This window comes from Lethenteron reissneri, chromosome 33 (genome assembly GCF_015708825.2).
Source record: "Lethenteron reissneri isolate LAM-NWPU_2019-01 chromosome 33, ASM1570882v1, whole genome shotgun sequence".
Classification (NCBI taxonomy): domain Eukaryota; kingdom Metazoa; phylum Chordata; class Hyperoartia; order Petromyzontiformes; family Petromyzontidae; genus Lethenteron; species Lethenteron reissneri.
Window position 1 is genome coordinate 7,355,758 of NC_083811.1, and position 21,028 is coordinate 7,376,785.

The 21,028-nt window shown below is 44.2% G+C and overlaps 1 protein-coding gene across 1 annotated transcript; it reads left to right on the forward strand.

Annotated features, from left to right (window-relative positions):
• The first annotated feature begins 256 nt into the window (after positions 1-256).
• Positions 257-17,871, forward strand: LOC133350281 (1-aminocyclopropane-1-carboxylate synthase-like protein 1). Its single transcript, XM_061564463.1, has 14 exons — positions 257-1,132; positions 2,747-2,806; positions 3,397-3,467; positions 4,282-4,351; positions 5,006-5,072; positions 5,459-5,556; positions 6,702-6,779; positions 8,285-8,385; positions 9,498-9,587; positions 10,361-10,406; positions 11,456-11,597; positions 12,340-12,482; positions 13,187-13,340; positions 14,276-17,871. Exons 1-14 carry the CDS (start codon positions 923-925, stop codon positions 14,512-14,514), a joined length of 1,569 nt encoding a protein of 522 aa, XP_061420447.1. The 5' UTR covers positions 257-922; the 3' UTR covers positions 14,515-17,871.
• Positions 17,872-21,028: the final 3,157 nt, after the last annotated feature.

The following is a 21,028-nucleotide window of genomic DNA, read 5'->3' on the forward strand; positions in this document are numbered from 1 at the left end:
ATTCACATCCATAGCTACACCCACATTCACATCAATAGCTACACCCACATTCACATCAATAGCTACACCCACATTCACATCAACAGCTACACCCACATTCGCATCAATAGCTACACCCACATTCACATCAATAGCTACACCCACATTCACATCAATAGCTACACCCACATTCACATCCATAGCTACACCCACATTCACATCAATAGCTACACCCACATTCACATCAATAGCTACACCCACATTCACATCAATAGCTACACCCACATTCACATCAATAGCTACACCCACATTCGCATCAATATCTACACCCACATTCACATCAATAGCTACACCCACATTCACATCAATAGCTACACCCACATTCACATTGACACCTTCCACGAGGTCAATAAATACGCCAAATGTCACACCCAAAATCAAATCCCTAGCTACGTTCACGCTCAAATTCACATCCATAGCTGCGCCCGTACTCACTTTCATAGTCACATCATTGGCCATTCTATTCAAATCTCTACATCCATAGCTAAACAAAACATTTTATTCACAATCATATCTACACCCACAAACGCATGCTTCCACATTCACTCCCATATTCCCACATTGATATCCATAGACACATTTTCTCCCATACAGCCATTCACACGCACAGTGACATCCATAGCGGTGCCCACATTCACTTATTCCTACATTCACTTTCACACACACATTAGCATCCACAGAATTGACATTGACACACGCAACACATCCACAACTATACAACACGTTCACTCCCACATTCTCTTCCGTGGCTGCACCGCATTCACAGTCGCACGCACAGTTACAACCCAGAGCGACATTCACAGTCGCACGCACAGTGACATCCGTCGAGAGCTACTCCCACATTCACTCTCTCCCACACACGCAGCCACAGCTACTGTGGCCGATGGAGCGAACAGTGCGGGCGGGTGGTGCGGCATCCGCATGCACGCAGCATCATCCATGCGGCAGCAGCAGCAGCGGTACGCGGAGGAGCAGCAGCAGCAGTCTGTTCTTGTCGGAGAGGGGGCACCGGATCATGAGCTACACGGGCATCCTGCAGGATGGCTTCTCCTTGTACTCGGCCAACAAATTCGACGAGGAACACAATCCGGAGGTGGGTCCACTCATGCGTCTGATCTGCACGTGCGATGTTGTCGCGTGATGCTGTGCGGTACACATTCATCTATACACGCATTCACACGTGTGTCTACTGCACAGCACCGTTGCTGCGTGCACATGTACACGGAATGTACTTATGCAGGCAATGCTCCTGTGCACATGCATACACATAAGTACTACGCAGAAATGCTGTGTGCACATAGGCACGTGTGTACTCTGAAGGTTGTGCCTGTGTACTTCAGTGCAATTGTACACACGATACAATGATGGGTGTGTATGTATGTATGTACCAGGGATGATGTAGCACCGCTTATGCACCTCCATGTACACACATAAACACAGACATCTGCATAGGGACATGTTGTTGAGAACGAGCTTAATATTTTTGTAGATGTGTACATGGTCGCATTTGTCAGTACAGTATTGAGATGTGGTGGTTCTACAAATATAACAGATATGTCGGTGCGATGTACATCTATATATATAATAAATAAAACATCTACTGCACCACATAGGCGGCACGCACGCACACAGTATTGCGTACGCACGTTGATAAATATACGTGCGCGTGTCCAGCCACTCCATCTTTGCTACAGGGTTGCCAAGGCGCTGAATGAAATGAAGGAAGATCCATTGGGCGCAGCTATTAAGAGGCGGCCGCGCTTGTGAATGCGGCGTGCATTGTGTGCATGGGTGCAGCAGGCGCCCTGTGTGGTTGTGATGAGGGCGAGGAGCGGATTCAATGCAACATCGGCGGCTCGGTGTTTCCTCCCCACCCCCCCCCCCATCTCACGACGTGTTCATCTCTCATCGTCATCGTTGTCGGGTTTATTTCACGCCTTGTGCGGCGAGTGAATGTCGGACAGGTCATGTCACCCGCTGCATTTGCTTTCACTCCGCAACGTTTACAGTCAATTTAGGCTTGAAGGAGTGACGGAACCCCGAATGGCTGATGATGGACCAGTCAGTAATGATGATCGCTCGATGAGGATAATGATGATGATGAATGAGACGTTTCGCTGTGTGTGTTGAGTGCGCTTGGTATGTCTGGTCACGTATGCTGGAAGATAACGGGGGCACAGGCTAACCCATGTGTGTTCCTCTTTGCCCACACAACAATGCCAGCAGAGATGATGGGTTTTACGCTCGATTTCAGATGGAGAGAAGTGGGGGGCGGGGGGGTGCACCACCGCAGGGAGACACGACCAATGCCGTGGCTTTTTAAACGTCATGGGAATTTACACAAAAGCATCCCACCCCCCCGAGGCTTTGCAGTTGTGCGAGTAAATCGTTAAGAGCCCGCAGAAATTGTGTTACGATGATTATTGCTCATTGTAATTAGCGTTGTTATCACGGCCACCAGAGTTGGCAGAAGCATTGGTGTCATTTAATTTTGCATAATCTATTCATTAATCGTGGCAAGCGCGTTTAGTGTTGGGAAATGCTGTGACTCTAATGGGTTCTTTAAAGATGTATCATGTCCATGCATAGTGGGGTGGGGGGGGGGATAGGTTGAATTGATGATTTTCATACCCAGTTTATGCAGCAGCTCTGTTCGAGATGACGTTCATATATTAATGTTCGTTTGTTGGCATTTATGTTTCTCTAGGGAATCATTAATTTGGGAACAAGCGAAAACAAGCTGTCTGTGGACTTGATGGCCGCACGGGTAGGCTACCATGCACGCCAACACCTCCATATAGTATACATGTACGTATATCTAAAACAAACCCACACTTCTGTATATACTCATGAGTCTGTAACAAGCAACAATGACACGTCAAGGCAGATCCAGCAACAAAGTAAAACATATATTTTCATGTGAGAGAGCGGAGATCGGTCCTTCGACATGAACAGCAGGATAATGAAATATATACAGCAATGCAGTTGCTGTTAAACCTTATGGTCAGCAGAGGAAGTGTAAACTCCTTTATTTAAGAGACAGTGCATAGACAATGTTTTTTTTTTATTGAAGGGAGTGTGGAGGGAAACTACAGAGCATTGAGATCACAGTGATCATTCGGAGTAACCACTACTGGACATCTGTAAAAATTACTGGACATCTTTGAAAAAGAGTTCTATAGCTCAACGGATTTCTCCGAGATAAATCAAGATTGTGAGGAGGGAGGCCTTGACAGATTTTAAAGAAGCAAGATATTTATAGTCGGATCCCGGGTTTCACGGGAAGCCGGTGGCCGGGATGAACGACTGGCACATGATGATGCTGCTGTTGTTGTGTGATGTTCGCCTCTGGAGCAGCTGGGTCAGCCTGATATGTACCACGTGGACCCCGTGACGCTGTGCTATGGGGACTGGCGAGGACACGCGTTGTGAGTTATCCCCATCGATCGCGTCCTTAGTTCCTCCCGCAGTCGTACACGGTGCACGGTATCACCATGGCTGGCTGGAGTTCACGTCTGTTAATCCAAGTGTTCATTCCCCCGCCATTTATCTGATTAATTTTCACAACTCAAGGTCACGATTCGATTCAAGCATGGGTTATACATTTTTTTTACCGTACTCGTTTGAATTGTTTCTTATTTAGACAGTAAGTCCGCCCCGTTGCGTTAAATCCAAAAGGTAAAGGTGCAGCTCTGCAATTGCGTGCTCACGCCGCTGCTGGCGGAAGAGCGTCCACGAGAGGGAGTTCTAGAGAGCCCCCTCTCAAGGGTTTTATTTTGCCCTACTCTTCCACGCAGGATGGATAGAAGCCTTGGAAGAGGTGGAAGTAGCCGCATGTTACCCCAACGCGACCTGCCGGTTCACGAAATGTAAACCAAATCTCGCAGCAGGTTGTTCGCATTGAAGCGGAAAAAAATTCTCACACATGCACCATTCAGTTCAAGTATCGTAAGCGAACTAATTAATGGTACATGATTTATCGATGCATTATTTAATGCCTAAGAGCTATGCACATAACATTTGAATTCACACGCGTTACGTCTCGTAGCATGATACGTCACATTCATTTATAGTACACACTAAAATGTGAATATAAACAACTGGTGTTTTTTTCTTAACTTTTATTTTTAAAAAGAGCTTCGCTTTTATTTATTTATCAAGATCTCATTTGTAATAAATGCTGGATAGTGAGGTGAGTTATGCTGTGCTGTTAACTTATGCTTAAATTTTTTTTTTTTATAGTTTAAAGAAAGAAATGGCTCGTTTCCTAACCGATTACTGCAAGGCACCCAGGCCCCTTGACTCAGAAAATGTGAGTACTTTTGCACGGAATAAGTCGTTGATTAAATTCCTTCTGTTTGCATCATCAACAGTTGTCTGGCCAAGTAATTCCTTATGGCAGTGTGGCCCAAAATAAGTCAATCGGTAGTCCGAATGTTGGGAAAGAGGCAATTTCATATTTTGTGGTTAATTCAAATTTGTTTTGTGACACATGTCTGACAGTGTGATAAAAAAAATGATATCATAGGCTCTGTTAAGTCTTGTCAAATGATTTGCATGTGAGTTTGGGTGTAGTGATATTCCTGCAACAAGGTAATGGAAGCTTAGATTTTGATGAAACGTGTCAAATTATACACTTGCACTTAATTCACACTTATGGAGTGCCAGATGTTCAGGTGTGGTATGCGTCGTTACGCCTGCGTGGGTTTTCGCGGTTGTGCTGTACAGGACGCTGATGTTTTTGTCAGGTTGTACCGCGGGTGATTCGGCACGATGGCCAGACATTTCTCTCCATGTGCTATGAGCTTCTTTAGGAACTGGGCTCAATCCTGAAGAAGAAGCTCCCAGCACGTGAAGCGAAACGTCGGACGTCGTGCCTAACAACACGCGTGACAACACAAAAAGCACAGTGTAATGTTTTGCGAGCACGTAATGGTGTTATCTACCTGCTCTCTGCCCTCCTCAGGTGGTCGTGGTGAATGGCTGCGGTTCCCTCTTCACGGCTCTATCAGCGGTGCTCTGTGACCCTGGAGGTGAGTCGGATGACCAGGGGAGTGACTGAATCTAGATTTGAAGTTTTCGTGACTGCACGGATCCATACTCTTTGTTTTTTTTCGGTAAAGTCACGTAGGTGAAAACAAAATAAAATGAAAATTAAGCAACTAAATTAAATCACGACGTTTCGGAAGCAACACAAGCATCCGTCATCAGGTGTGACTGCTCCAGCAAAATGACTGTAGCGTATGAAGAGAGCTATTTCGAGACATATACAAACATTTATATAAACACGCATGGTGCTGGCCACCCTGCGCCTCGTTTGCCATGCCGGTTTTCATAGGCGTTTGCTAACAGCACTTGCCCGAAACAGTAGGTTAAGCCTATACGGGGGGGTCTTTGTGTTTTGTGTGCTACCATGCAGACGGCATCCTCATCCCCACCCCGTACTATGGCATCATTGATGAAGACATCCGTCACTACTCGGGCGTCCGGACTGTGCACGTGCCCCTGAGCGGCGTGGTGAGGCCATTGAGAGTTCGCGTGATCGTCATCACCACCACCACCATCATGAGCAGCTATTCACAGTTCACTGCTGGATGCATGGATGATATTGTTTGCGAAAGCCTACATGTTAAACCAGTCTTAAAATAAAGCACATTTTTAAAGCCCTCTGATGGATGAAGGCCTCCCAACACCTCTCGATCATGGGGGTTGTTTGACCAAATTTGACCTTGCTGGTGAGTGCTGGTTGGTCAACCCAGCATTTGGTTGGTTCAGATATCGTTCACCGATGGTGTTAGTAATGGCCAGGAAGCGAATTCTGGTGACCGGGCTCATGGCGCAGTGCACAAACCACTGTGTCATTGTTCCACCCACCATATGGTTATTATTGTACATTAATTATTCTTATATTTATACTGACCTTTATTTCTGCAGGAAAACCTCAGTGAGTTGTAAGACTTTTTATTTTGCAGTTTCATGCTTCTTGTTTAGGTTTCTTTTCTTTAGTCAGGTGAGAATTCAAGAGACCAGGATAGTCTAATCTGCAAGAGTGACCTGGCACATCAGTGTGCAAGTAGGGGGTGATGATTGCTAGATACAATCCCATTTGCGTAATTTTCGGGTAATTTTTGACTTTGGCACATTTAGACCCTGACGCTGCCACGCAATAGAATACTTTGCGAATAACATCAGGGATTTTTGAACATCCGCTTTGATGCAGTCGGCGTATTATTGCCATGATTATTATGCTCGGAGTAATCAGGGCGGTCACTGAATTCGAACCGTAAACCTCTGCAACAAGTGGGTGTACATGCTTCACTTAGATCATCTCTCCATCCTTGCTCATGCATTGGGATGTTTGGCCAATAAGTATTTGACACGTGGCAAGAATGTGAAGTACCCAGAGAAAACCCCCACAATTACAAGGGGATAATCAAGGCGTGCACAGAAGGATTCCAGAATCCATTCTGTATTGTCATCTCCTGGTGACCGCACAGCCTGGCGAGTTTGGGAGTTTCCAAATTCAGGCGATCCACAAATCCGTCCTTTTAGAGTGATGGATCGCTGGAATGCGTCACCATTTCGGAAGATGGAGGTAAGTGCCAGCTGATCTGTAAAATATAAAAAAAAATTACCGCAATTAAAACCTTTCTCTCTCCCAGCCGTCTGAAGATGAGACTCATCCCTTCCAGCTCACGGTGCCAAAACTCGAGACTGCGTTGGAAGCTGCTAAAAAGGAGGTCAGTGCCACTTAAACCTCAACCATTGGTTCTGACTGCGTTCAGCTCCTGCCACCTGATGGTCCTCGTCTTTGCCCAACCACCACGTCCACATTGTTAACCCTTTCCCGTTCCGAGACGTCTGAAAGTTGCAGGGTGGGGTCCCCTTCGCCGCTGGATCTCTGAATTTGCAAGCGGTTGGCGTAAATTTTATTCAGCGGCATAGCCTCATTGTTCTTAAAGACATTGTACTCACCACAGAGAATTGTAGCAACACGACCGCATTCTATGACAGCTGGCGGCCTCCCGCATGGCCTTGTGGGAGCCTCGGTACCGATAAAGTTGTTTCAATTTTTGTCCACGTACATCATGGCTATCTGTGCTTCCCCCCCCCCCGTACAGCAAGATCGTAACAGAGCAGCCATATTAGGCTTGAGCGCTGGGGACATGGAATGGTGGGCGCTGGGTTGATGAGCCACGGAGAGAGTGATAAAGCAATAGCTGTGCAATTCACAGAAACGAGCCTGCAGCGACACGCAGGGGCTGTGTGGCGCTGGTAAGGTTGCCGTGGTATGGTGATATTACAATATATCTCGTATTATATAAGATCCATGATAATTATATGCGCTTTGCAAAACATAACATCGTGTTTATGAATATTTTCCTGACATTACCAACACATGTTGACAGTTCTCAATAGCTTATTACCTAAATTTTCAAAAATGTGTTTGGAGTAATTGACGGCATGGTGGTTCTATCATAATGCAAGGGTGGATAATCAGCGTGCGTTTAGTTTGTTGTCCTTCCCCGCACCTCTGATTAGCACGGTTGGCTACGTACAGTGTGAAAGAATCTTCTTGGTTCTTTCGGTAAAGTCACGTAGAATGGAAATAATAAAATAATAAAAATAAAACATAATAAAATAATTCTCACAACGTTTCGGCCACAACGCAAGCAGCCGTCCTCAGGTGGAGAACAGGTCTGTCGAGAAGACAGAGTCTGAATGACACACCCCAGGCTTGGAGCGTCTTTTTAAGCTGGGATGGAGGGGGGAAGAGCACCTTGACAAAAGCATTTGCATATCAAGATGAATTTAGCATATTTATGGGAAATGCAGATATGCGATTAGTACTACTTGTGAAATGCGTAGGAGGTTTGGCGGGGGGTGAAAGAAGTTAAACATACGTACATACAAGAGCCTGACGGCCCCTTTCTGACATCACCACTCCGCTTAATGTTATAAAAAAAATGGCATAAACTGGCTTAAGTACAATTAATCGAGAGTTCAAACGCCTGTCTTGAGTCCTCACTCATTGCTCTCCCATCCCATGGTTTGATTTGTCCAATTAGGCTATTACTGTATTAGTTTCAAGCAAAGTCTCGTGAAGGGTCAGCACATTTAGACGTGCAAGTTGAACTTGTGTCTTATTAACGAAACGACGCTGTATCGGCAGACGGGGACTGCGTGGCGGCTGGGACCGTGTTGGTAAATAACGGCCGTGTTTCTCTCGTAACTTGCCCTGTAGGGCATGCGCATCAGGGCAGTTATTCTCATCAACCCCAACAACCCCCTGGGCGACATCTACCCAGCCGACGCTCTGCTCAGTTATCTGGAGTTTGCCAAGAGGTGCGTTCTGCTCACTCGTCTCTTTTTTGTTTGTTTTCAGGGGGCCGCAAGTGTTTGCCAAGATGCGGCTGTTTGGCTCGGCTCGTTTGGCTGCGCCGTGTTCCGAATGGGTCTCGTAAAACTCTATAATGGGCATCGGCATGTGCATTGTGATCGCAAATGTTATTTTGATGATTTTATACTCCTTGGCACGACTAGGGTCGGGCTGGGGATTGGGTGATCGATTGTGCATGACATTGGGGGGTGGGGGGGGTGGACTCTTCCTGTTGGAGAGCGTGAACTTGCTGCAGACTCTGCGTTTTTTTTCTTTCCCCATGGGTTGGCTCGCTGTGTTTGAGTTACTTATTGGACTCGTTTCAGATAACTCCATACTGCCGCTTTGACCCACTGTGAGAACAATATTGCTTTAATGTAAAAAAAATACACTTCTAAAAACAATATGTGTGTTCATATACAGCCACTTCTGGATGAGGGCCTCCTCACACCGTGCGGGTGATGGGGGATGTTTGATAATATTTCACAATGCCGGTTAGTGCGTGTTGGCAAAGATGGAGGGGCATAGTATAGTACAAAATGTAGTTTGCTAAATGTATCCCTGTTTACAACTTAGCCCTACAGCAGCCTACAAACACCCGTTTCATAATAACGACTGTGTTTATATTCCGTCATTCACGCAAGCTGCATCTCACGACGCTGCACAATCTGCAGCACACGGAGGTGCATATAGATTTCGATGTTTTCAGCCAATTAATGAGGGTTTTTATACGTGTTCTATATTTAATGGTACGGTGGTCGCCTATCGGAGCACTCTCCAGGGTGAATGCCGCTTCGCTTCCTGGAGATCTCACGACATCGATCGCATTCCAGCCGATCGCTTATTGCCTCTTGTTCAAGGTAACGGTGTAGCCCTGAAATGATTTACTCACACAAGTGCTGGCGGACATGCGCTAGGCCTAGGCTAAGTGTGCGGGCACCACACTAAACCCCCCACCACACGGGCCCTGCCGAACGACTGACTGCGGTGTCGCCATTTTATACCCGCTGGGTGGACTAAATATGAAGGTACTGCTAAATATTCCAGCGTTGAACTGAGCGCCCACGTGCTGTTGCAGACACGAGCTGCATGTGATCATGGATGAGATATACATGCTCACCATCTTCATCAAGGGACCCAAGTTCACCAGTGTCCTCAGCTTTGACCGGTTTGTGCCCATGTTGGCTTTGTGATATTTTCTCCGTGTGCAACACAATGCAGCTTTGTTTATGTAATGTGGCAGTTACTATATCATACAGATGTATCCACAGATTCTGCAGTCACAACAGGGCAGTGTATTTGTGGGTGTTACAAGGAACGAGTAAGCTTTAAACATGGAATATAATCAGGCAATTGAATAACAAATGCAATGTTAATTATAAAGGAATTAAATGGGTGAAGTCAATGAAGGTTTTTCTGTCATACATAGGGAACAAGACGGCCCATTTAGCAAATTGTAGATACTGGGGGCAGCTCATTCCATGCTATTAGAGCAGCAGAAGCAACCTCCTTACGTAAAAACAATTCTATTTTTGAAAATTATCATTACTCTTGTGTATCCAGAAAAGCCTCACCGAGTCTCATTGAGGAGGGTCCTGCTAAGTCTTCACAGGTAATTAATTGCCGAGGTGGAGAAAATAAACAGTGTTTTCTAGCATTGATAGGGCAGGCAGAAGGGCAGGAGGAAGTGATCTCACAGAGGATCAGTTTGAGGTCACAGAAGTATGCCGCGTGTGGGTTTTAATATTCTGAGAGAGATTTTGTAAACGTTGTACGGTTGACTTGGAGCCCAGTGAATGCACCTGATGGTACATGGTACCCTGGTGCCTGTTATGAGTTCAAGTGAGTAGCCCAGCGTGACACACACGACATACACGCAAAAGTTTGACCAAGGCGTCGCCACAGTGTCAATTGACTCCTTTTGTCGTCTGTTTGTGAAAGTCTTCCTGACCCGGACCGCACGCACGTGATGTGGAGCCTCAGCAAGGTAAATCTTACGTTTGTTAAACCTTGCGTAACACTTGTACAGCCCTAATGGTGATGGTAATGATTATATGTTGATGTAGTTACCTCAATACTCGCGGCCTCTCCGAGCACTAATAACATGTTAAAGGCCAAATTCAGTTTCCATGACAATGATAACCATTAGAATTGCCACCAGTTTCAAACAATACACAACACTGTAAAAAGCAAACAGTCTTTGTGTATTATTGTATTATGCAACAAAAAATATCGGAAAATAAAATGTATTTCCTGAAGAAGTGCATTGTGGTCCACTTGGCTTAGGTCACCATCACAATATATTTGAACAACAGCATGTTTGCTCAGGTTTATTTTTTATGGTGATCTCAGGCAAGAGGAACACAATGCACTTTAGAAAATGCTGATGTTTTTTGCATAATGCACAAAGGCTGTGTACTTTTCACACACATCTGCGTGTTGTTCAAACCTGATGGTTTACAGCCCGCACTATTATTCTGTCATGATGGGTTTTTCCCGTCATTCACAGAATTGATGAGAGTTGCCACCTCTGAGAATATCAGACAATAACAGAAGAGGGGAAAACTGCGTGTCATTGCATTGTCTCAAGTGATGTACTTTAATCACGCAACTGACAAACACTGCAACTTTTATTTTACCGGGAAGACTTACAGACTTCTGTGTACATGTATGTACAGTAAAACCTTGGATTGCGAGTAACTTGGTCTTGCGAGTGTTTTGCAAGACGAGCAAATTTTTTAAATAAATATTAATTTGATAAATGAGCGAGGTCTTGCAATACGAGTAGTACGTGTATACGCTTCGCCGAGCGTCACGTGATCACAACTGATATACGAGTGCTTTGTATTACAAACACGTTTCCGGAACGAATTATGCTCGCAATCCAAGGTTTTACTGTATGTTGAACTTTCGTACGATACGTAGCCAACTGTGCTATTCGGAGGTGCGGTAAAAGGTACAAAAAACTAACACAAAAAGCGATTCTTGTGGAACGCGTGCTCTGTGTGACCACACTTTTCGCCCCGCGTGTGAAAGGACTTTGCCGCATCGGGGCTGCGTGTGGGCGTGCTCTACACGGAGAATCGCGACGTGATCCGTGCCCTGGGCAAGGTGGCATACGTGCATGGCGTGCCGGGTCCGCTGCAGTACTCCGTGTCGCAGATTCTCAGGGACCGAGGTGACCACGGCCATCAGAGTTAACCACCCCGACGGCTGCCACATTCACACACCCCTAAGACGCTGTAACGAAGCCGCTAAGAACAATTTTGTCATGGTTTAGGTTTTAGAAAATGTATTTTGTCGTTATTGTTGCATTTTCATAAATGTAATTTCATGCATTTTATTTACTTAGAAGCCAGGATCGAGCCAGTTCATCATCACCGTCATATATCTGGGGCAATAAAACGACTCACAATCTGATGTATTTACATCATTTGTTTAGAGGACACTGGTGCTAAACCCATTGGGGACACGAATGTCCACTGAGGCTCAGGGAAGCCAGTAGAGATTATAATAATAATTACTTATTTACTTAGGATAACCGCACTGAGTTTTTAGACTCTTCTTTTTTGGAGGGCCCTGCAATTGGATGTTTCGTCAAAACCAATTATGTACATGTATGTATGCATTTCTCTTTGGGAAGAAACGGGAGAACCCAGAGGGGAACCCATGCCTAACAGGGGGGCGAACATATAACCACTGAAATGTACTTGAGTCACAAGTCAAACCCAGGCTCTTCTTGCTGTGAGGCACTGGTTAAACCACTGTGCCACCCTGCCACCAACACCCAGCCATCAATCGAGCAGCGGAACACGTGGGCTTTGTTGAAATGGGTGAGACTCATTTACCTCGAATGAATGAATAAACGAATGAATGAATGAATAAAATAATGGATGCCTTTCTCGCGCGTGCATCCGCAGAGTGGATTGACCGCGTGTTCCTGCCCACGAATCACGAACGCCTGCGGAAGGCCCACCGCTACATGACGGACCGCCTGCGAGCCATGGGGGTGCCATATCTGGACCGAGCGTCGGGCCTCTACGTCTGGGCCGATTTCCGGCAGGTAAAGCGCTGCTCAGTGGGCACTTTTTTTAATATAAAAAAAAATGAAAAGGTGGAAAATAATAAAAGTGAGCTTGACCCAATGTTGAGTGTGTGTTGAGCTTCTTTCGCACCGAATGTAGCCAACCGTGCTAATTGTTGGTGCGGGAGAAGTACAACAAGCTAAGCACAACATATCCTGGGTGTGCTATCTTCTTCTTCCCTATGGGATTCGACAAGAAACTGACAAAACGGTAACTGTAAAGTTTGGTGATCCATTGGATGGCACCAGGAGTTTGTTGATGCATAACGTTCAGACCTTCAGTATGAAGTGTATAATGGGCAGTCGTCAGTTACGAGACTAACAGATCGTACTTCATCACATTCATAATCGGGTGACTTATTAAGTCTTCATGTGTGCCTGCCGTGCGTTGTCTCCTATGCCGGCTGAAACCAGCGTGTTCCTGCGTCGGGTTTTCAGCGAATTCTTTGTTCGGACCATCACGGGCCATCCAGCTTTCACGCCCCCCGTTCGCTGACGTCCTTCTTGGCAATATTTTGCTATGATTATTGAATGATTCAATAAGAAATAATTAGCGCTTTAATAAATTAAAATCATGTTATTTGCACCATCGATATATGAATGTTTAAGTTATTTTGCTCGAGGCGATGGCACAAACATGCTCTTTTTTTCTGTGCCCGTTTTTTCCTGCGGGTATACCCCAGTTCCTGCAAAGTGACACGTTCGAGGCGGAGAAGGATATGTGGATTGCTCTGATCAAGTCCAAAGTGCTCATCAGCCCGGGACAGGCGTTCTACTGCCCCGAGCCCGGCTGGGTGCGCCTCGTTTTTGCCGAGTCCATGACTCGACTCAAGCTCGGTGAGCACAGCTCCTATCCAACACTGCGTCAGCAACCACAATACCAACGCACGCCATTCGCCACTAAGTGACGGTGACGTCACCACGGCGCCTGTGCCAGGCCAGGTGCACTCTCAGGCCACGTGTCGAAGGCTCGCTGACGGGAGGTCACGGACGGAACAGGAGACGACTGTGTCAGCAACACTATACAGGAACTCCTCTACTTACGAGTGAGTTAGGTTCCAGAGGTTCCTGGGCATCCCCTAGGTCGACTCAGCCTCAAATGAGTACCTGGTGTGGTATGTAAACATCGCTACTCGCGAGAAAAGAGGCGGCCAGGTAGAGTGCTGGCCACCTACCCTGTTGTAGTCCGTGTCGACCTTCATAGATGTTGGCTAACAGCACTTGCCCCTACAGTCTGTTACGGCGAAACGGGAGATCTTCGCCTTTGGGGTGCCGTGATGCAGTAATCAGGGTTTGATTCTTGCCATGAGTAGCAAATCCTTCGCCTTATTAAACATGTAGCTATCGCAGTTATGAAATCCTATTCAGGCAACATGTGCTATGTGATTTAAAGCTTTCGTGACTGCAGGGATTCATCTTCTTGGTTCTTTCGGTAAAGTCACGTAGAAGGGAAATAATAAAAGAAAAAAATATGTTTTATTTTTATTATTTCCCTTCTACGTGACTTTACCGAAAGAACCAAGAAGAGATGTGCTATGTGACCATAATAGGTGGTAACTAACAGCCCCTCTTCCCTGCTTTGGCTGCCACTCCGCCGTGAAATGGAGCAATGCAATCAGCTGGTGTGCATAAGTCGCTTGGATTGATGCATTGTAAGATCGAGAGATGGCGACAGTGACTTGATCATTGCCTGATGATGACCAACACTAATCTCTACAGTCCATATGGCTAGATGAGGATCTGCGTCTTGGTGTGTGTTTGTGTGCATGCAGGTATGGACAGGCTGGAAAGTGCTTTACCAAAGCTCAAGTTACTTACCAACTCTGCCCAAACATCGAAAGGCGACCAACCAAACGCCTCAGCCCTGCCCTCCGACTCCCTGGAGGACCTGATTGGTCTGTTGCGGAAGCAGATCCACTCGTCTGATTGGCTGGAGCAGAACAAGGCGGAGCACTTTGCCGAGAGCAACCCGGAGGTTTACGAGAGCTTCCAGCAGCTGCTCAAGAAGTGATGACGTGCGGCCTCTGGATCAATTTTAGTAGATCTCATTTAGACACCTTGGCTTCGTCGAAGATGGTTCAATGCTGATTTTAAAGGGAGGATTTCAGAGAGAGTGTTCAGGGTGGGTTCACAATCTGAAATCTATTTCGTTTCTTGAGATCTCTGAAAATATAAACCATAATGGTATGTTGGTGACTTGGTTACCATGTTGAGGTAATAAACCAGCACAGTCTGAGGTTCTGGGGTAGAGCAATACATGAAAAAATAATTTGATGTCCCTACCATCCCCCCCCCACTGCTGCAATGTGGCTGGAATTCTGTCACAGGCCCGGGCTGAACGTGACCATAAATATTGTGGCTATACATTTGGAATAGGCTTACATTTCGCTCATGGTTAGCTGTAAACAGTTGTTAGATTTAGAAACATTGTTTTATGTTAACCTGGTGCAAATTCACCAGAATGGGCAGGGTGGATTTTTGTTGTACCCTGCATTGCATCTTTTTTGAGCTGAGTCTGGCTGAGTCCAGAGCCCAAAGTAAAAAATAAATAAATGACACCTGTTTCATCCTGGTTATCACCAATATATATTAAAACTACTCGGTAGAATTATATTAGCAGTGTACTATTTTCACTCAGTACTTGCCAACAGTAATTTCAGGTTGCCCGGAAGCTGTTCGTAGCCAAATTTGCCACGTGTGTTGTGTTTATACTGATGCCTTCTCTATGGCAAGAGATTCTTTGCTTGAAGTTGGTGCATATACTTATTAGTTTCTTTTGATTTCAATACATCATGTGAATATCAAAAATGTCCCATTTAGATGGGTGAGCCTACTAATACAGTCACAAATGTCAAGCTATGGTTCTGAGGTATCCATAATCACAACTGCCTGGCCCATCCAGGCACACAGGTATGTAATATTTAAAATAAATGCTTAAGCCCACAATAGATGATACAGAACAAACATATACATCGATTTAAAGCTTTCGTGACTGCAGGCATTTATATTCTTGGTTCTTTCGGTAAAGTCACAAAAAGATTATTGTTTCATATTTTATTATTTCCCTTCTACGTGACTTTACCAAGAATATATAAATCGATGTTTTTCATTTGTGTCTCATAATGGATTCACATGACCCCTGCAGCCACGAGTTGCAGCCTTGACCATTGTTAACAAAAATCTATTCTTAACTTGTGACTCATCTATACAGTAGAACCTCTGGTCACGAACGCTTCTGACCACGACCAAATCGGGTTCCGACCAAAAAATTCACAAAATATTTTGAATCTGGTCACGAACACAAACTCGGGTGGTGATCAAACACGGCCGCGGCCGATTTCCCCTTCCGCGCCATTTTTTTTGTAAGCGCCAAATTTCCTGTTTGTTTACAAACAAACAATAGATGATACAGAGCAAACATATTAATCGATTCTAGATTTGAAGCTTTCGAGACTGCAAGGATTCATACTCTTAGTTCTTTCGGTAAAGTCACGTAGGTAAAAAATTAAAATTAATAAAACATTTTAAAAATGATTTTCTTGTTTTTATTATTTTGTATTAATTTCATTTTTTACCTACGTGACTTTACCGAAAGAACTAAGAGTATATAAATCGATTTAAAGCTTTCGTGACTGCAGGGATTCATATTCTTGGTTCTTTCAGTAAAGTCACGTAGAAGGGAAATAATAAAACAAACAACAGGAAAATTCCTAGTAAGATATTAATTTTGTGAGTGTAGTCATACCCCTCCCCCCTCATTCAAGCCGTAATTTAGAGAGCGAAAGCGCTGAGTACGTAAATCGCTAACATAAGAACCCGTTAATCTCTTCTCGCATCATTCATACGATGATGCGGTGAAGTAAACGTTCATACGATATTACAGCGAATGCTTCCAAAAACAATACTGTACCCAAATATTACTGTTAACTTCCTTTCAATAGAAACATGAATTGCTCATACGAATATTCTCTCTCTCTCTCTCTCAGAATCGACCGACTGATGTAGCAGACGAAACAATCATCTTGTTGAACGATTCTCAACCTTGACGCGGCAATGTTAGTTTTCTCTGTTGTTCAAGGTTTTCTCAGTGTTATTCAATGTTTTTACATTTAGTTTACTATTACACTATGAATTCTATGGTATAATGAACTATTTTTGTGCTTAAACATCTTTAAAAAACAATATTTATATACCGTTCGTAGGAGTCTGGAACGGATTAATCGTATTTACATACAATCCAATGGGGAAATTAGGTTCGAGTCACGACCAAATTGGGTTGCAACCAAAGTTATGGAACGAATTATGGTCGTGACCAGAGGTTCTCCTGTATCTGTAGACACGTGCAATTCATAACATGTGGCCAAATATGAAGAGCGCTTTACTCTTGAAACGGTTTTAGCGCAAGATACTTATTGAGTTCTCTCTTTCCATCCTGAGCGTCCTTTATTGTTAGACACTACATTGTGAATTGCTGGGCATTCATAATCACCTTCACCAGTCATTATTCGGGGCCTGAAACAGCGTTTAGGCTGATGCTGCTGCTATTTCTGCAGTCGTGTCATTTTTAAATTGATATTCTGACTCCTGGTCCTGTCGTTTCTTGCAACGGCTTTGCTTAGATTAGTTTGTGCTACCATATATGGACGAAAAGGTGCCAAACATGAGATTAAACACGTGGAGTCCCGATTTGCACCCAGATGGAATGGAATCATATTTTGTATTTGCATTTGGCAACGATGTCCAGTCAGACTTCACCATGGCTATTGTTACAATCAGACTTACAATGGGTTCTTCACACTAAGGTGGTCGGGGGCCAGAGTAAAGAAAATTATATTAAGATTTGCTGTAAATCTGGCAGGTATGATAGTCGTATGATCATTAACATCGTCGGAGAAAAGGGATCTTAAGTCAGAGTAAATTGGGGGTATCACGGTGAAGTGTACTGTTGTAGGAGTGGTTGCTAGGGATTATGTCATCACTCCCACGACTGACAGATGTGTACGCACCTCCGATTATCACAGTTGGCTACATACGGCTGCGAAAGAAGTTCAACTTACATACCAATCACATGTCAGAAATACATGTAAGCATCCAGGCGTTTTAAGCCAGCCTGCAGCTAAGGTATTTGATTAATGTTGCTGATATGAATGATTAAAATAATTGTTGCTAGATATTACAATTTTCATAATGATCAGTTATGATTGACTTACAAGTCGTCCTGACCACTCGTTGACTCGGATTTACACGGATCTTATCGTAAACTGAACGTTCGACTCTGTTACAAAGTGATGTTATCGTTTAACACGTAGGCTTTCGCGACCAATATTATTCATAATCAACGTTTTTGGATTGAGATCGCGTTATTTATAAATGTGTCGTAACCCTCCACCACCCGACACGGCCAATCAGTAAAAAAGTGTCACGTTGACAAAAGACAAATAGTTCACTGCTTTAGCCCACCGGTGTGTTCAAGCCACAACATTTACAATTTGAAGCCACAACATTTACAATTTGAGTACTCATTTACAATTTGAGTACTCAAATTGTAAATGTTGTGGCTTCAACACACCAGTGGGCTAAAGCAGTGAACTATTTGTCTTTTGTCAACGTGACACTTTTTAACTGATTGGCCGTGTCGGGTGGTGGAGGGTTACGACACATTTATAAATAACGCGATCTCAACCCAAAAACGTTGATTATGATGTTATCGTCTACTCTGGCCCCAGAACATTCAACTATGAGGGAGTGCTGCTGGTCAGTTCTTCGGGGTACACCTTAGTATACTGATCGTCACCTGCGCGATGATTGACAGTTGCCATGCGATGAGCTTGATGACATTTGTTTTGCTCCGACAGCAAGTCAGAGGAAATTGAACGAGGGATGATGCTATGGTTCGTGGTGGTCGTTTCCTTGCGGCGTGTTTTTCGTTGTGAGTTTTGTGACACTTGAATGGTATTCTTGCCAGTGTGTTTCCACCATTGTTCGTTGTCTTTGTGGATGTGTCCTTAACCCCAGTGTCGTTGCAGTACTTGAAATATATTCCTGACATTGGTATTTCAACATTGACATTCCAATATAACTGTTTAATGTTTGTCCCTTTCGGGGTTGCGGGATGTGTGCGTGCTGTTTGCTCGTCATGTGCCATTTCTCTTGGGAGTGTTGTTGAATGAGATTTTTCGTGAACCTACATGAATAATATAAAAACCAACCCATCTAAATGTAAGGTGTTCTGTATGCAAATTGTCTTTTAAAAGGCCAGTAGTTTATTTGAACAATTATATTTTATTTTTAAATAACGGTGTATGATGGTGATTTTCACATTTCAAAGCAAAATGGTTTTGCCAGCCTGAGATCGCTGGAGTGTGCGTATAGTGTACGTGTTATTATTACATGCATCGTCTTGATTAAAGCACATTGTCTTGTGATATTCAATCTGTTTTGAAGCTCAGTGCCATGCACTATATAAAAAAAACACCATTTAGCATTAGTGCTGGATGGATTATCATTTGGGCAGCAGGGTGATTGCAGTTGTAATGTTCCTCACAGCAAGAACTCCCTGGGTTAGATTCCTGACCCGGGTGCCTTTTGTGTGAGGTTTGCATGTTCATCACCCTGTATAAATGCATCGGTTTCATCTGGGTGCTACATTTTACTGCAATAGCTAAGTAAAAAAACAATATAACTGGTGTTCGGACAAACATCCCAATGCTGAAAAAAATACCCGCAAGTGAATTGGGTTTACACATCGCAACATCTACGTGACTTTACCGAAAAAAACAAGAATATGAATTCCTGCAGTCACGAAAGTTTTAAGTAAAAAAAATACATAAATCAGCTTGGCTGGAGCATATTTTTAGTCTGATCACAGTACAATTCGGTGCTACATATACAGTATGGTACAATGTTCAGTTTGCAGTTTCATCATGCTGGTAGCTTGATGTGGCACATTGGACATACGACAATACACAACACCTTATATCTCGGTGGAATATTTCAAATGATCTTTGACTCTTGTTGTTTTGAGAAAGGTCAAATTCAGTGGATTGTGCTGTGCTCTGAAACCAGTAACCCGTAAAGCACGGCTCACCCCGGTGGTGAGTGACATCTGAACCTATTCTGAGCCCCCCCCCCCCCTTCAATTAAAAATGACCAGCATGGTGAAGTATGGTCAACCCTCACGACCAACACGCTAAAAGGGGGACAGCCCTTCATGCAATGGATTTATAGAAGGCTGTAAATTGTTATTTTACACAGTATAATCAGTAAAACCTCAATATACAAGTGATTTGCAGGTGTTATGCAAGAAGCATGATGTGGAATGGATGAAATGGCAAGGGTTTCGTTGACAATTAGGTAAAAACATGTTCTTTCCTTACTGTTACCCAATGCATTCAATTTCGAATAATTGGCATAATTTTGTTCAACGTAAGTATGAAGTGTATGGTGTTTTACGTATGACAGTGCAGGCAACATTCAATATCGCATTGCTGTATATGACATGCAAATGGAAGTACTGTCTGAATGCAGCTGCATATTTAATGTAATTACTTTTAACTGTAAATTTGAGATATTTAAAAAGCATAATCTCTTACACAATGATCAATTTTGAAATGTAAAAATCCACGATTAGCCCTTTTGTTATTCAAAATGGAGTTTTAACTGAAGGCTCTAGATCTTCAACGATCAATCAGGCTTAGAAGTTCATTTAGATTTGTTCGCGCCATGCAACCTATCACGACACTCATTCTTTTTCCACTGACACATCTGAGCCATGCCAGATCGGGGCCCTCAGTATTGGAGGTTTTTTTGCTATTGGCCAGGCTGAGTGAGAACTCGGGTTATTCACGATCGGTAAACCGGTGACCATTTTCATAATTGACAGCAGTTCTGAAATTCAGGACCCCACAACCGTTTACAGCTAAATTATTGAAATGAATACACTGATTGGCATGCACGAATGTCCAAATGGCATGGCGGCCCAAGTACATTTGCCCTGGTTTATCTGTAAAGGTGCAACCCTGCAATTGCTTGCGCCACTGCTGAAGAGTGCCCACGGGAGAACACTGGAAGGTAATTGGTCTCCTCGCCCATGCTGTCCTTGGAAGAGGGAGGCGTATTTACACTTTACCCCACCACACATGACCTGCCAAACGACTGCGGTCTACCCACATACACTGCCGGGTGGAAAGAGGTGGGTGGATTTAAGACATTTCCCCCACGTTTAACTGCCGCCCCGGGAGATGGAATCGAATCAGGCGACCTATGAATTTCAAATCGAGTATGCTCACCATTACGCTACGGCAGCTCCCTTTGTTTCGCAATTCAAAAGGTTAAATGTTTATTGTTCTAGAAATGTTTAAGGGGCAGTGGCATCGCCTAGCATTCGCGTGTTCGACGCTTGTTGCAGAAGTTCATGGTTTGAAGCTAGCAGCTGATCAATACCTGCCGCTTGTATTAACCATAAACATACTCGCCGTCTGCTTCACAGTCGACAATAATGATCCTGTGCACATCTCTCAGCAAGA

Bases quoted from the DNA above. Each gene is read 5' to 3' on its own strand.
- LOC133350281 (XM_061564463.1), top strand. From the start codon at position 923: ATGGAGCGAACAGTGCGGGCGGGTGGTGCGGCATCCGCATGCACGCAG. The intron at 4,352-5,005 runs GTGAGTACTTTT...TGCCCTCCTCAG, and splicing joins GGCCCCTTGACTCAGAAAAT to GTGGTCGTGGTGAATGGCTG. The intron at 6,780-8,284 runs GTCAGTGCCACT...CTTGCCCTGTAG, and splicing joins TGGAAGCTGCTAAAAAGGAG to GGCATGCGCATCAGGGCAGT.